Genomic DNA, 16,514 nt, shown 5'->3' with positions numbered 1-16,514 from the left:
CTATGTAGTCTGTTCCTGTCCGTAAGTGTTACGTTTAGTTATGTAAGTTTATGTTCAGGTTTCGTCTACGTCGTTTTCTTGTTTTGTATTTTTGAAAGTGTTTTTTTTTTCGTGTTGCCATCGTCGTGTTAAATAAAAGATGGCTTATTCCCTAATGCTGCATTTTGGTCTGATGATCCTTCTCTCCTCTCCTCGTCCGAGGATGAGGAGACGGACAGCCCTTACAGGGATGGAGTGAAATAAAGGAATGAAATACAAGGATACAGAGAAATAAAGGAATGAAATACGAAGGGATGGAGTGAAGTAAAGAATGAAATACGAAGGGATGGAGTGAAATAAAGGAATGAAATATGAAGGGATGGAGTGAAATAAAGGAATGAAATACGAAGGGATGGAGTGAAATAAAGGAATGAAATACGAAGGGATACATAGAAATAAAAGAATGAAATACGAAGGATACAGAGAAATAAAGGAATGAAATACGAAGGGATGGAGTGAAATAAAGGAATAAATACGAAGGGATACATAGAAATAAAGGAATGAAATACGAAGGATACAGAGAAATAAAGGAATGAAATACGAAGGGTGAGTGAAATAAAGGAATGAAATACGAAGGGATGGAGTGAAATAAAGGAATGAAATACGAAGGGATACATAAAATAAAGGAATATACGAAGGGATACAGAGAAATAAAGGAATGAAATACGAAGGGATGGAGTGAAATAAAGGAATGAAATACGAAGGATACATAGAAATAAAGGAATGAAATACGAAGGGATACAGAAAATAAAGGAATGAAATACGAAGGGATGGAGTGAAGTAAAGGAATGAAATACGAAGGGATGATGCAATGACGGTATATATGAATAGACAAAGCAATCAATCACTTGACACCATTCATTCCTATGTGAAGACTCAACAGCGCATTGAAGCCAAACTCATGGAGACGTTTAGCGTGCACAGTTTGAGCTACACCAGGAAGTGATGTTGCAGGCTATCTCAGTGCTGCCCCCTCTCATTAACATGTTCAAACACACACACCCACACACACATTCTGAATATGGGGCCAAGGAAGTATTGGGAGCGACACAATGAATTACCATAATTCCTTCTCCAACTACCCCAGGCGTTTTATGTCCCAACCCACAATCTTGCTGTTCCCCGTCTTAGGAATGAAATACGAAGGGATGGAGTGAAGTAAAGGAATGAAATACGAAGGGGATGATGCAATGACGGTATATATGAATAGACAAAGCAATCAATCACTTGACACCATTCATTCCTATGTGAAGACTCAACAGCGCATTGAAGCCAAACTCATGGAGACGTTTAGCGTGCACAGTTTGAGCTACACCAGGAAGTGATGTTGCAGGCTATCTCAGTGCTGCCCCCTCTCATTAACATGTTCAAACACACACACCCACACACACATTCTGAATATGGGGCCAAGGAAGTATTGGGAGCGACACAATGAATTACCCATAATTCCTTTCTCCAACTACCCCAGGCGTTTTATGTCCCAACCCACAATCTTGCTGCTCCGCTAGTGAACAAGGCTAGCCACCGGCAGGACTGCTGCTAGGACAGGACAGTTATACAACTGATTATAAGACGGTTGTTTGTTGTTCCAGGTTAGCCTGAGTGCCAATCTGTTTGTGCTATCGTGCCAACTCCTTGCCCCTCAGCTTGACAAGGACAGCAACAGAGTTGGCAAAAGCACACAAACAAATCTGGGACCAGGCTAGTTTCACCCAAAGAGGAGGAAAAACTAAAATAAACATTCGTCATATTTGACATTCTTCAAACCAACATTTGAGTCAATAGATTTTCCTTAGGGGCATCCAGAAACTTTGAGAAGTTTTGACGAGGATTGACTCGTCAAAACGAGTCAAGAATACCAGTGGGCTGGAGTTTCTTCTTCAAACCCAGAACTCGTACCTGGAATCCTCAGAAACCTCCCCGCCGTGGTGAATCCTAATGTGAAGCCAACGTTGCTCTTATAATGAACTAACTTGAAAGGGTCCGTACGAAGAGACGAGGTCAGCTGTCTAGAGGTATGACGTGAGGTCTGGAGGTGAAGCCTCTACTGCAGAACAGATGTCGTCGCTGTAGCCACTTAACTTGAGCAGCGGTGGCCTGCGGTGTGTAAATGGATAATGAGGGGAATTAAAGCTACGTGAATGATCAGATGAATATTAGAGAAACAGGTAGATGTGCTGGATGAACGATTCATCAGAAAAGGAATGAGGAGAAGTACGAGGTCAGGAGACAGCACGCAGACGGACACTATCGCGCTCTCCCTCTCTCTAAGCTGTGTGTGTGTGTGGGGATTGTGCCAATAAGCGGGCGGGCGTGTGTGTGGGATTGTGCCAATGGCGGCGGGGCGCGTGTGTGGGATGTGTCCAATGGGCGGGCGTGTGTGTGGAGATTGTGCCAATGGGCGCGGCGGGCGGCGATGTGTGGGTATTGTGCCAATGGCGGCGGTGTGTGGAGATTGTGCCAATGGGCGTGCGTGTGTGTGGGGATTGTGCCAATGGCGGCGGGTAGTCGGCTGTGTGGGGATGTGCCAATGGGCGGGGGTGTGTGGGATTGTGCCAATGGGCGGGGGCGTGTGGGGATTGTGCCAATGGGCGGCGTGTGTGTGTGTGGGGATTGTGCCAATGGTGGGCGGGTGTGTGGGGATTGTGCCAATGGGCGGGCGGGCGGGTGTGTGGGATTGTGCCAATGGGCGGGCGGGTGTGTGTGTGGGGATTGTGCAATGGGGCGCGGCGTGTGTGTGGGGATTGTGCCAATGGCGGCGTTGTGTGGGGATTGTGCCAAGGGCGGGCGTTGTGTGGGATTGTGCCAATGGGCGGGCGGTGTGTGAGTGGAGGCCAATGGGCGGGCGTGTGTGTGGAGATTGTGCCAATGGGCGGCGGGGTGTGGGGATTGTGCCAATGGCGGGCGGGCGTGTGTGTGGGATTGTGCCAATGGGCGGGCGGGTGTGGGGATGTGCCAATGGCGGCGGGCTTTGTGGGGATTGTGCCAAGGCGGGCGGGCGTGTGGGATTGTGCAATGGCGGCGTGGGTGTGGGATTGTGCCAATGGCGGGCGGGCGTGTGGGGATTGTGCCAATGGCGGGTGGGCGTGTGGGGATTGTGCCAATGGGCGGGCGTGTGTGTGGGGATTGTGCCAATGGGCGGGGTTGTGTGGGGATTGTGCCAATGGGCGGCGGGTGTGTGGGGATTGTGCCAATGGGCGGGCGGTGATGTGGGGATTGTGCCAATGGGCGGTGGTGGGTGCAATGGGCGGGTCGTGTGTGTGGGGATTGTGCCAATGGGCGGGCGGGTGTTGGGATTGTGCCAATGGCGGCGGGCGTGTGGGGATTGTGCAATGGGCGGGCGGTGTGTGGGATTGTGCCAATGGGGCGCGTGTGCGTGTGGGGATTGTGCCAATGGCGGCGGTGTGTGGGGATGTGCCAATGGGCGGGGGGTGTGGGGATTGTGCAATGGGCGGGCGCGGTGTGTGGGGATTGTGCCAATGGGCGGGCGGCGGTGTGGGATTGTGCGCAATGGCGCGGGCGTGTGTGGGGATTATGCCAAATGGGTGGGCGGGCGGTGGTTGTGGGATTGTGCCAATGGGCGGGCGGCGGGTGTGTGGGGATTGTGCCAATGGGCGGCGGGTGTGTGGGGGATTGTCAATGGGCGGCGGGTGTGTGGGGATTGTGCCAATGGGCGGGCGTGTGTGGGATTATGCCAATGGCGGCGGGCGGGTGTGTGGGGATTGTGCCAATGGCGGGGGCGGGTTGTGGGGATTATGCCAACGGCGGGGCGCGTGTGTGGGGATTGTGCCAATGGGCGGGCGGGTGTGTGTGGGATTGTGCCAATGGGCGCGGGCGGTGTGTGGGGATTGTGCCAATGGGCGGCGGCGGTGTGTGGAGATTGTGCCAATGGGCGGGCGGGTGTGTGGGCATGCCGGCAGAGGCATACGTGTGTGCATTCTTTTTTTTTGTCAGCGCGAGTGTGTGGGAATGCACACATGTGGTATGTGTGTGCTTACGCGAGTGCATGTGTCTGTGGCAGTGGGCTGGCCAGTGTGCATGTGGGCATGCAGTGTGTGTGTATGTGTGTGTGTGTGTGTGTGTGTGTGTGGTGTGTGTGTGGTGGTGTGTGTGTGTGTGGTGTGTGTGTGTGTGTGTGTGTGTGTGTGTGTGTGTGTCGTGGTGACAGGTAAGGGTTTGTGACAGCCCAGGGAGCAGGAAGGCAGCATCACCCTGCTAAGAGGACTACCTCCCCTGTACTGAAGTAATAAATGACTGAGCACTGTGTTCCCACGCTACAGCTGTCAGATAGCCACGCACACACACACAAACACACCACACCAAAGTGATGCATTGCACACATGCCTTCTTTCACAGTCACACCATCATCCCACACACCTCTGCACACACACAATTCTCTCTTTCTCTCTTCTCATTATATACTGTATCTCTCTTTCCTCTCAACCACACACACAGAAATTTGGCTTGAAGGGGTAAACGCACACACTCCCCCCCCCCCCCCCCCCCGCCTTTGTCTCATAAGTCTCCATCGCCGCGGCAACAGGACCCTCAGGCATGCCTCCAAATGTTCCCACAATACACCAGCACTAATTAAATCTCAGGTCTATTCTCCTCAACTCTCCTCTCTCTCCTCTCCTTTCTCTCTCTCCTCCCTCTCTCCTCTCCTTATGTGTCGAAAACAGCATTTGCCTGCCTCTCTCTTTTGTTATCTCTGTCTAGCTCTTTCTATGTGTCTCTCTCTCTCGTTCTCTCTCTCTCTCTCTTCTCTCTCTCTCTCCTCTCCCTCTCTCTCTCTTTCTTCTCTCTCTCTCTCTTCTCTCTCTCTCTCTCTCTCTCTTGCTCTCTCTCTGCTCTCTCCTCTCTCTCTCTCTCTCTCTCTCTCTCTCCTCTCTCTCTCTCACTGCTCTGACGACAACACACAGTCAGCTATAGTGGCAAGGATATGAGCTTGTCTTTTCCTGTAACATCTCACAAAATGGCATTCCACTACAAACATCAGTGAAATATGCATTTGATTCTCTGACGGAGCGTACAGGTCTCCACTCCATGCTATTTAGCCACAGCTGTCTGCTCTGTCTGTCTGTCTGTCTGTCTGTCTGTCTGTCTTGTCTGTCGCCTGTCTGTCTGCTGTCTGTCTGTCGTCTGTCCTGTAGTGCAGGTAGAGATCTTTGAGGCTGCTTTCAGCGGAGGTTTCCGTCGCCATTCATTTGCAGGAATGCTACTGTACTGTAGTTCTATTTGAGATGCAGAGCACCAGCTTACAGTATATCTGTCTCTCCATCTCTCAATGTCCTTATACAGTATACTGTCTCTGTCATCAATCAATGCCTTCATACAGTATACTGTCTCTCCATCTTCATGATCCTCATACAGTATACTGTCTCTCCATCTCTCAATGTCCTTCATACAGTATACTGTCTTCTCCATCTCTCAATGTATCCTGCATACAGTATACTGTCTCTCCATCTCTCAAGTCCTTCATACAGTTACTGTCTCTCCATCTATCAGTATCCTGCATACAGTATTACTGTCTCTCCATCTTCAGTATCCTGCATACAGTAACTTCTCCATCTCTCAATGTCCTTCATACAGTATACTGTCTCCATTTCTCAATCCTGCATACAGTATACTGTCTCTCCATCTTCAGTCCTCATACAGTATTCTGTCTCTTCCATCTCATCAGTATCCTTGCATACAGTATACTGCTCTCCATCTTCAAGTCCTCATACAGTATAGTCTCTCCCACTGCTCACAAATGCCTCATCAGTATACTGTCTCTCCATCTCTCAATGTATCCTTGCATACAGATATATCTGTCTCTCCATCTCTCAATGTCCTTCTACAGTATACTGTCTCTCCATCTTCAATGCCTTCACAGATACTGTCTCTCCATCTATCAGTATCCTGCATACAGTATCTGTCTCCACTCTCAATAGTCCTTCATACAGTATACTGTCTCCATCTCTCAATTCCTTCATACAGTATCTGTCTCTCCATCTCGCAATGTCCTCATACAGTACTGTCTTCATCTCTCATATGTCCTCATACAGTATACTGTCTCCATTCCATCTCATATGTCCTTCATACAGTATACTGTCTCCATCTCTCATGTCCTTCATACAGATATTACTGTTCCCATCTCTCAATAGTCCTCAGTACAGTATTCTGTCTCTCCATCTTCAAGTCCTTGCATACAGTATTCTGTCTCCATCTCTCAATGTCCTTCATACAGTATCTGTCTGCCATCTCTCAATGTCCTTTCATACAGTATTCTGTCTCTCCATCTTCAATGCCTGCATACAGTATTCTGTCTCTCCATCTCTCAATGTCTCTCATACAGTATTCTCTCTCCATCTCTTCAATGTCCTCGATACAGTATACTGTCTCCATCTCTCAATGTCTTCATACAGTATTCTGTCTCTCCATCTCTCAATGCCTTCATTACAGTATTACTGTCTCCATTCTCAATGTCCTTCATACAGTATTCTGTCTCTCCATCTATCAGTATCCTGCGTACAGTATTCTGTCTCTCCATCTATCAGTATCATGCGTACAGTATTCTGTCTCTCCATCTATCAGTATCATGCGTACAGTATTCTGTCTCTCCATCTATCAGTATCCTGCGTACAGTATACTGTCTCTCCATCTATCAGTATAGTAAAGGTAGACACAGAATAGGGTTTTTATTGTCACATACACCAGATAGGTGCAGTGAAATGTGTTGTTGTACAGGGTCCGCCATTGTAGTACGACGCCTCCAGAGCAAATTAGGGTTAAGTGCCTTGGTCAAGTTCTTTCACCTTGTCGACTCGTGTATTTGAACCAGCAACCTTTAAAATACTGGCCCAACACTCTAACCGCTAGGCTACCTGCCGCCCTAAGGCTGAACGAATGTCTGCCATGGCCTCAAGATGATTCCAGACAGTTCTAGTAATAATGGCTTGCTCTAGTTAAAATAACATATTCTATGCAGCATCATCTAACTTTGATATATGCTTCATGTAGAATGGAAGAATTTTGCTCTTGGCACGTCTGAGAGACTGCAGGCATGAGATGTTTCTAGAACCATCCATCTCCCAGACATCTCAACACTACAGTAATCAGTAGGGAATTAAACTTGTCTCAGACACCTTTTCCAAGAACCAAGGTCTCTTAAGAAATGACGCCTGTCTTTGCATTTGACTAAAAGCGTTGCGGCGTTGGAAGTTCGTCAGACATTGTTCGTCAGAGAGTGTGTGTGTGTGTGCGTATGTTTGTATGTGCGTTTTGAAATTGCACTAGACAGTCTGCGTGTGTGACACACCGTGTGTGTGTCTGTGTTTTGAACACTCGTCAAACATGCAGACTTGGTTGCCAGAAGAGTAAAAATCTCAAACAGAAGAAAAATATTGCTTCTGAAAAGTTCACTGTAATACTAATGGGCGCCTCTGAGCTGGGGGATTTGATTGGAGGACGTTGGGGGACATGTAGGGGACATTTATCAGTGTCACACAGCACCGAATGCTCTTTGTTTGATTGGGCAAATTAGTGGGGAACTCATTTGCTTCCGCTGCAAAAAATCTTTTACAGACTCTTTTTGTTGGTGTTAATTGACCTAGCTGAACCACTTTGTATTCTGCCCTGATGTCAGATGAATGGGAGAGAAAATATCATTGTTATTCATTTCTGGTGCCTCGGAGGCAGTGCCTAGTTGCTCTGTGCTTTAGCATGGTTTGCATTTAAGATGAGTGGTTGTGTGTGTATGTTTCCATAGGGATATATGGTTTATAATGTGTATTTACACTGCAACAGACAGACATCTCTCAGTTCAGGCCCTCACTATTATGCCGTCAATAACCAGTGTGACAAACTGGGTATTGAACCCAGTCTTTTGCATGCCCCAAGACTGTGTTATCTAACCGAGCTAAAGCCTAGGAATAACTTTTATGAGGTAATACAAGTGTCATGGTCTCAGGCAAGCATAGTTATAGTTATATAAGTTACATACGCATCCCGCCGGCCTACTTTACCCAACCACCTCGGATGCTGTACAGACACATTGCAATGCCCCGGTGAATCCACAGGCAACATCATAAACGCCATGCATTTACCACCTGCAGCCATTCATAACGACATACTGTCCGTTCATTACTTAGACATTAATGATGATCATTCATGAAGTGGAGGGCCTGGTGTCCAGACCTCTGGCAGTCTCTATGGGGGTGCCACAGGGTTCAGTTCTCGGGCCGACTCTCTTCTCTGTATACATCAATGATATCGCTCTTGCTGCTGGTGATTCTCTGATCCACCTCTACGCAGACGACACCATTTGGTATACTTCTGGCCCTTCTTTGGACACTGTGTTAACTAACCTCCAGACGAGCTTCAATGCCATGCAACTCTCCTTCCGTGGCCTCCAACTGCTCTTAAATGCAAGTAAAACTAAATGCATGCTCTTCAACCGATCGTTGCCCGCACCTGCCCGCCCATCCAGGATCACTACTCTGGACGGTTCTGACTTAGAATATGTGGACAACTACAAATACCTAGGTGTCTGGCTAGACTGTAAACTCTCCTACCAGTTCAACATTAAGCATCTCCAATCCAAAATTAAATATAGAATCGGCTTCCTATTTCGCAACAAAGCATCCTTCACTCATGCTGCCAAACATACCCTCGTAAAACTGACCATCCTACGATCCTCGACTTCGGCGATGTCTTTTACAAAATAGCCTCCAACACTCTACTCAACAAATTGGATGCAGTCTATCACAGTGCCATCTGTTTTGTCACCAAAGCCCCATATACTACCCACCACTGCGACCTGTACACTCTCATTGGCTGGCCCTCGCTTCATACTCGTCGCAAAACCCACTGGCTCCAGGTCATCTACAAGTCTTTGCTAGGTAAAGCCCCGCCTTATCTGAGCTCACTGGTCACTATAGCAGCACCCTATAGCACGGTATATCTCACTGGTTACCCCCAAAGCCAATTCCTCCTTTGGTCGCCTTTCCTTCCAGTTTTCTGCTGGCAATGACTGGAACGTACTGCAAAAATCACTGAAGCTGGAGACTCATATCTCCCTCACTAGCTTTAAGCACCAGCTGTCAGAGCAGCTCACAGATCACTGCGCTTGTACATAGCCCATCTGTAAATAGCCCATCCAACTACCTCATCCCCATACTGTATTTATTTATTTATCTTGTTCCTTGCACCCCAGTATCTCTACTTGCACATTCATCTTCTGCACATCTACCATTCCAGTGTTTAATTGCTATATTGTAATTACTTCGACACCATGGCCTAATATTGCCTTACCTCCTTATCTTACCTCATTTGCACACACTGTATATAGACTTTTTTCTACTGTATTATTGACTGTATGTTTGTTTATTCCATGTGTAACTCTGTGTTGTTATACGTGTCGAACTGCTTTGCTTTATCTTGGCCAGGTCACAGTTGTAAATGAGAACTTGTTCTCAACTTGCCTACCTGGTTAAATAAAGGTTAAATAAAAAAAATAAAAGCGTGCCCCAGGTAATGTCATGCTTGGTGTGTGTGTGCGTGCGCGTGTGTGCGTGTGCGCATATATGTGAGTCACTGCGTGTGTGTGTGTGTGTGTGTGTGTGTGTGTGTGTGTGTGTGTGTGTGTGTGTGTGTGTGTGTGTGTGTGTGTGCGTGTGCGCATATATGTGAGTCACTGCGTGTGTGTGTGTGTGTGTGTGTGTGTGTGTGTGTGTGTGTGTGTGTGTGACATCTTAGCTGATGTTAAGAGAATATGCTGAACCATGCAGGTCCCATTGGGCTGATGATGACGGGTTGCCACTCTTCATGTTCTACTCCCGAAGTCATATCTCTCACTGATCAGTTACATTCTCAGGAAGTCAAATCGTGATCTGATTGGTTGATTGGGCTGTTGTTGTCATTGCCACAGTACCAGACGGTGGGAGTCATCTCTTCCTGCTACTTCCTGAGTTTGGGCTTCCAGCAGCGACTACAAAAAAAGATGTTTCATTTTCACGAACACTGGATGGGTGCAGTGAAATGTGGTGTTTTACAGGGTCCGCCATAGTAGTACGGCACCTGGAGTAAATGAGGGTTAAGTGCCTTGCTCATGGACACGTCAACGGATTTTTATTCTTGTCGGCTCAGGTATTCAAACCAGCGACCTTTCGGTTAGTGGCCCAACGCTCTAACCGCTAGGCTAAAGTCACACTGTCAGACACAGTGGGGGGTAATTCTGGGAAGGTGCTAGAGCTGCAGTGGCTGTGTTATTAATGACACGCTTTCGTGAAGGTTTAAAAGTGTACATATGTGTTGAAAATGAATTTAAAGGTGTTTCCTCTGAGTGTGTAGTATGCAAATCTGCGTGAGCTCATAATGTTGGGTTGCCAACGAAGAAGGGTTAAGGCTAGAGTTACTGTGTTATTGACATGTTACTCATCTGTTGTGTGGTCTGTGTAGGACATGAAGCTAAGAGAGCTGCTGGACGTGAGCACCCTGGTGGGGAAGATGGAGAACAGGATGCTGACGGTGGTGAGCGGACCAGACATGGTCAACATCACATACCTCAACTTCATGGCCTTCCAGGAGGAGATCGCAAAGGTAAGTAAACATGAATAATCCACTTATTACAGAGGAATAGGGCTTTAGTACACATGAATAAGGGCTTTGGTACACACGAATAATGCCTTTATTAATCATGAATAGGGCTTTATTAAACATGAATAGGGCTTTAATAAACATCAATAAGGACTTTATTAATCATGAATAGGGATTTATTAAACATGAATAGGGCTTTATCAAACATGAATAAAGGCTTTATTAAAGGTTTATTTGATTTAGTTGATGTCAACATCAGTTAACGTCTCTTAGGAGGTTGGCCAAAGTGCTTATAACTAATTAATGAATAACTAACCTATTTCAGTCCACGAAGTGTGAGTTAGTTAAGCTTGTTAGACTTACACTGAACCCGTCATTCCTCCAGTGTATAATTTTAAGGTCTGGTGTGTGGGTGGCAAGTCTGCACCTCCAATCGATCCTGGCGACTGTGTTTCTTCCTTCTGACGGAGTGTGTGTGTGTGTGTGTGTTCTTCCGGTGCAGGAGTGGGCTGAAGAGTTGTTTGGCCTGGCGTCTAACCTACTGGCCCAGAACATGTCCAGAGAAGCATGCCTGGAGAAAGCGTAAGTCCCTGGACACATCACGCATCACACACTGGAAAGCAGCAGTTCACACCCATCAGGTCTGCAGGGCGCTTCACACCGCTTCACACTACTCGCAGAGAGAGAGAGAGGGGGGGGGTCAGAGAGAGAGCAAGAGGGGGTCAGAGAGAGAGCGAGAGATGGGGTGAATGCGCGCACACACACACACATGCAAACGCATACACACACACAGATACTTGCGCAAAGACACACACACTTCGCACTCCCTCTCTCTCTCTCTCTCTTCTCTCCCTACTCTCTCTCTCTCTTTCTCTCTCCTCTCTCCTCTCTCCTCTCTTTTGCTCTCGACGCTCTTCCTCTCTTCTCTCTTTACTCTTCTAGCTCTTTCTCTGTCTGTCTCTCTCTTCTCTCTCTCTCTCTCCTCTCTCTCTCTCTCTCTCTCTTCTCTCTCTCTGCTCTCTCTCTCTCTCTCATCTCTCTCTCTCTCTCTCTCTCTCTCTCTCTGCTCTCTCTCTCTCTCTCTCTCTCTCCACTCTCTCTCTCTCTCTCTCTCTCTCTCTCTCTCTCTCTCTCTCTCTCTCTCTCTCTCTTCGCCTCTCTCTCTCTCTCTCTCTCTCTCTCTCTCTCTCTTCGTCTCTCTCTTCTCTCTCTCTCTCTCTATCTCTCTCTCCCTATTCTCTCTCTCTCTCTCTCTTCTCTTCTCTCTTCCTTCTCTCTCTTCTCTCTCTCTCCTCTCTCCTTCTCTCTCGGCTCTCTCTTCTCTCTCTGCTCTTCTCTCTTCTGTCTCACTCGTTCTCTCTCTCTCTCCTCTCTCTCCTTCTATCGTCTCTCTCTCTCCTCTCTCTCTCTATCTCTTCTCTTCTCTCTCTTCTCTCTCTCTTCTCTTACTCTCTCTCCCTCTCCTCTCTCTCTCTCTTCTTCTCTCTTTCTCCCCCTCTCTCTCCTCTCTTCTCTCTCTCCTCTCTCTCTCTCTCTTCTTCTCTCCTCTCTCTCTCTCTTGCTCGGCTCATACTCTAATTACCGTCTCTCTCGGCAGTCCTCTCTCATCTCCCTCTCTCTTCTCTCCTCTCTCTCTCTCCTCCTCTCTCTCTCTCTCCTCGTCATTCTCGTCTCTCTCTCTCTCTCTCTCTCTCTGCCTCTCAGTCAAATGTATTTATAAAGCCCTTTTACATCAGCAGATGTCACAAACTGCTGTACAGAAACTCAGCCTAAAACCCCAAACAGCAAGCAATGCAGGTGAAGAAGCACGGTGGTTAGGAAAAACTCCCTAGAATGACAGGAACCTAGGAAGAAACCTAGAGAGGAACCAGGCTCTGAAGGGTGGCCAGTCATCTTCTGGCTGTGCCTGGTGGAGATTAAAAGATTACATAGCCATTAAGGCCAGATTGTTCTTCAACATGTTCAAACGTTCATAGGTGACCAGCAGGGTCAAATAATAATCACAGTGGTTGTAGAGGGTGCAACAGGTCAGCACCTCAGGAGTAAATGTCAGTTGGCTTTTCATAGCCGAGCATTCAGAGGTCGAGACAGCAGGTGTAGTAGAGAGAGAGAGAGAGAGAGGGGTAGAGTCGAAAACAGCAGGTCCGGGACAAGGTAGCACGTCCGGTGAATAGGTCAGTGTTCCATAGCCGCAGGCAGAACAGTTGAAACTGGAGCAGCAGCACAACCAGGTGGACTGGGGACAGCACGGATTCATCAGGCCAGGTACGCCTGAGGCATGGCCTATGGCTCAGGTCCTCCGGGAGGGGAGGGAGAGAGGGAGAGAGAAAGAATTAGAGGAAGCATGCTTAAATTCACACAGGACAACAGACTGGAGAATTACACCAGATATAACAGACTGACGCTTGCCCCCGGCACATAGACTATTGCAGCATAGATACTGGAGGCTGAGACAGTGGGGGGGTTGGAGGACACTGTGGCCCTGTCCCCCCGGACAGGGCCAACCAAGCAGGAAATAACCCCACCCACTTTTCCAAAGCACAGCCCCCACACCACTAAAGGGATATCAACAGACCACCAACTTACTACCCTGAGACAAGGCTGAGTATAGCCCACCAAGATCTCCTCCACCACACAAGCCCGAGGGGGCGCAAAACCGGACAGGAGGATCACGTCAGTGACTCAACCCACTCAAGTCGAGTATAGAGCAAAAAAAGCCTGGCACGACGTGACGCACCTCTAGGAGGGACGGCATGGAAGAGCACTAGTAAGCCAGTGACTCAGCCCCTATAACAAGGTCTCTCTCTTTCTCTCTCTCTCGCTCTGTTTCCTTCTTTCCCCAGTAATAGCCTTGTTTTTAAATACCAATTAGACTTGGTAATCAAGGAGTACAAAATAATGATAATGATATCCATATTGATATGGAACTAAGATGCTATGCTGTATGTTATTATGTACTAAACTATGGATTCACACACTCACGCACTGATGTCAAGACAGACACACACACACACACACACGCGCTCAGGTCCGCGCACGCACACACTGACACTTACACAACACAGCACACACACACATGCACGCACTACTACGACCGCATGCAGCACACACACAGGCAGCATCACACACAAGCACACCACACACGAGGCACACACACAACACAGGCACTACACACTTACAACAACTAGGTGCACACACACACAGCACTTCGGACAACTGCACACAGCCAGTACACACTTAGGCACTACAATGGCGTATAACTATTGTTAAAGTCTATTAATTTTACTGGTGCAGTCGGCGATGATGTAATTTGCGTTCTGATGTTTGAAATGTTTGTTCTTCTGCTGTGTCTGTTCTTCGTTATTGTGTTGTGGCCATTCTGACAGGCTGGTGAATTGTTTGGTTCTGGCTCGCAGCCTTTCTCAGTAAGGTAGGCCGCAGAACCGCAATCTAATTTTACTTTGAGCTCGAAATAGAACCTAGTCCTTACATGTGGCGCACGGACACACGACACATCACATTCACAGCACACACGACAGTGACACAGAGCACGGGTGTTTAGTTGATTGTGTATGGTTGTGTTACAGTCACTACCCAGCACACACATACATCGATTCACACATCACATCACAGCACACACACAGCACCATCACAGCTAGCAGTGCTACTACACAAACACTACTGTCCAGTCGAGCATCTACGACACACGACGATGAAGCACGGGGCAGGCATAACGACGGCACACACGAGGCATGTCTACACACACACACAGGCTACGCAGCACACGAAGCTACTACACACTAGCTGAGCACGCCAGCAGTGATGTTGTCAGTTCAGCGGCACTACTGACCACATCATCAGCAGCAGCACACAGCTGGACGCACAACACACACTGACACACGGCATGCAACTAGCACCATCACTGAATACACTAGCGTAGCACTGCACACAGGGCACACACACAGCAGACACACTACACACACACACACAACACACGATCTACTCGAACACACGTTCCAGGCAGCATCACTAGCACGGCGGGAGCACGTACGGCAGCACAGCACGACAGCACAGCTACACACAGCACACGTGACTACTAGCGTCATCTACGTACGCAGGGCGGCTGTACAGCGACCAGCACGGCACGGGCAGGCACACACACAACAGCACGAGCGAGCAGCAACTAGTAGCACTAGCAGCAGCAGGTGCACCAGCGTGACTATCAACACACACGTGCAGCACACACGGACAGCTACTATTCGTATTCGCGAGGGCCACACACACCTACTACACACAGCTAGCACGCTCACAGGGCTTAGGAGGGATCTCTGCACACATCACGACTACACTGACGCTGAGCGTACTTTTCAAGGGCGCGACATGGCGACGGCAGTCGGCACGCACGGCACGGTGCACTGTAGTGGGTGATCTCTGTGGTCAGGCGCAGCTAGCGAGGCTACACACATGCCAGCACGATTACAGCACACTAGTTTGTGGCACAGACGTCCTGCACACAGCAGTCACCAGGAAGTTTTTACGTTGCAGTCAGCAGCATCCACACACAGGACACATCTACTTACAAACAGCTACAGCATCACACACATGCACGTTAGCAGCACACGCACATTGTACTAGAAGCACAGCACTAAATTATAGCGCGTGCATGCCAGGTCTAGCTTTCTGTGCCTACAGTTTGATATAGGAGACTTGAATGAATGTCAATTGAACTGTCTGATGCAACATTCGTTGGCGGTCTTTTTGTGTCGACGCGAGCTGCGCCTCTCAGTCAGGAGGCCGTTCTGGTAAAGCTTCGCTGACGTAAGCCCCTGCTCGGGCCAAACATTTCTGGCAGAATTGGTGCTGGCCTGTATCCTGGATGAAAAACACATAACAGTAGTGCTTCCTGGGCCGCTGTAAATGTAAGGGCTTTGGGGGCCTTATCGATCAATATATCATAGTATCTGGCACAAGGGCTAAAGGAATCAGGCGTTCTTCAGTTCGGGCTAGGGACGACTAGATGTGGCTAGGCTTTAGTTCGCTGCCGGGCAGTACGGGCGTGAACACATCCTGATTGCATAGTGCAAGGACCGTTAAGTGCTCATTCCTCTTAAGAGGTTCAGAGTTAGAAGGCTAGCGAGCCGGCATCAGGCTTCAAGGTGCGGCGTGTGTGCATTATTCGCTGGCGCGTGCTCTAAAAGTGTAAGCCGAATGAAGAGTACAGGTATAGAACGTAAGATGAAAAGGTTGGTTGTTTAGGTTGGTTGTTAGGTGGTTGTTAAGGCTCTGTTAGAGCCATATAGTGGGCCTGAGGCTTTGGTCCTGATGCTAGTCCTTCTGGGGGCGGCCATTGGAGCGCACGGGCGGGAGGAGTGTGGATTCACTTTATATATGGACCATTAAGTTAGTAACAAGAGCCACTTTAGTGTCCAGGCTTAAAATGGGCGCTACTTCCTGTTACTGCACTTCTAGCGTGGTAGTGTAGTGTGTGTGTGTGTGTGTGTGGTGTGTGTGTGTGTGTGTGTGTGTGTGTGTGTGTGTGTGTGTGTGTGTGTGTGTGTGTGTTGGGTAGTGTGTGTGTGTGTGTGTGTGTGTGTGTGTGTGTTGTGTGTGTGTGTGTGTGTGTGTTGTGTGCGCAGGGGCTGAATATATAGCTAGCCCAGAGATTGTGACTGGGCTCATTGCTTACGAGCTATTGCACTTCCTGCTGATTAGTGGGGTGGGCTGTGGCAGCTTTCGGTAGTAAATGTAAATGGCAGCAGGCGGAGCATATGGCCATCAGCGATGGTGCACTGTGTTGCTTATTTAACATGCACAGCTCACGGTGCACTACTGTGCATCGACACGACACTATAGCGCTTCTCCTGCCTCTGTCTTCTTTCTCTTTCGTGTTACTG

At 48.4% G+C, this 16,514-nt stretch overlaps 1 protein-coding gene across 1 annotated transcript in view; it reads left to right on the top strand.

Annotated features, from left to right (window-relative positions):
• Window positions 1–2,533: 2,533 nt before the first annotated feature.
• LOC111954482 (1-phosphatidylinositol 4,5-bisphosphate phosphodiesterase beta-1) overlaps window positions 2,534–16,514 on the top strand; it is a 110,316-nt gene continuing 96,335 nt past the window's right edge. The window contains 4 exon segments of the mRNA XM_070435850.1: window positions 2,534–2,663; window positions 2,822–3,939; window positions 10,483–10,623; window positions 11,123–11,202. Of these exon segments, the coding sequence (XP_070291951.1) occupies window positions 2,534–2,663; window positions 2,822–3,939; window positions 10,483–10,623; window positions 11,123–11,202 (1,469 nt within the window).

This window comes from Salvelinus sp. IW2-2015, linkage group LG28, assembly GCF_002910315.2.
Source record: "Salvelinus sp. IW2-2015 linkage group LG28, ASM291031v2, whole genome shotgun sequence".
Lineage (NCBI taxonomy): Eukaryota > Metazoa > Chordata > Actinopteri > Salmoniformes > Salmonidae > Salvelinus > Salvelinus sp. IW2-2015.
Note: the sequence above shows the minus strand (reverse complement) of the source record. Positions and strands in the feature narration are given on the sequence as shown.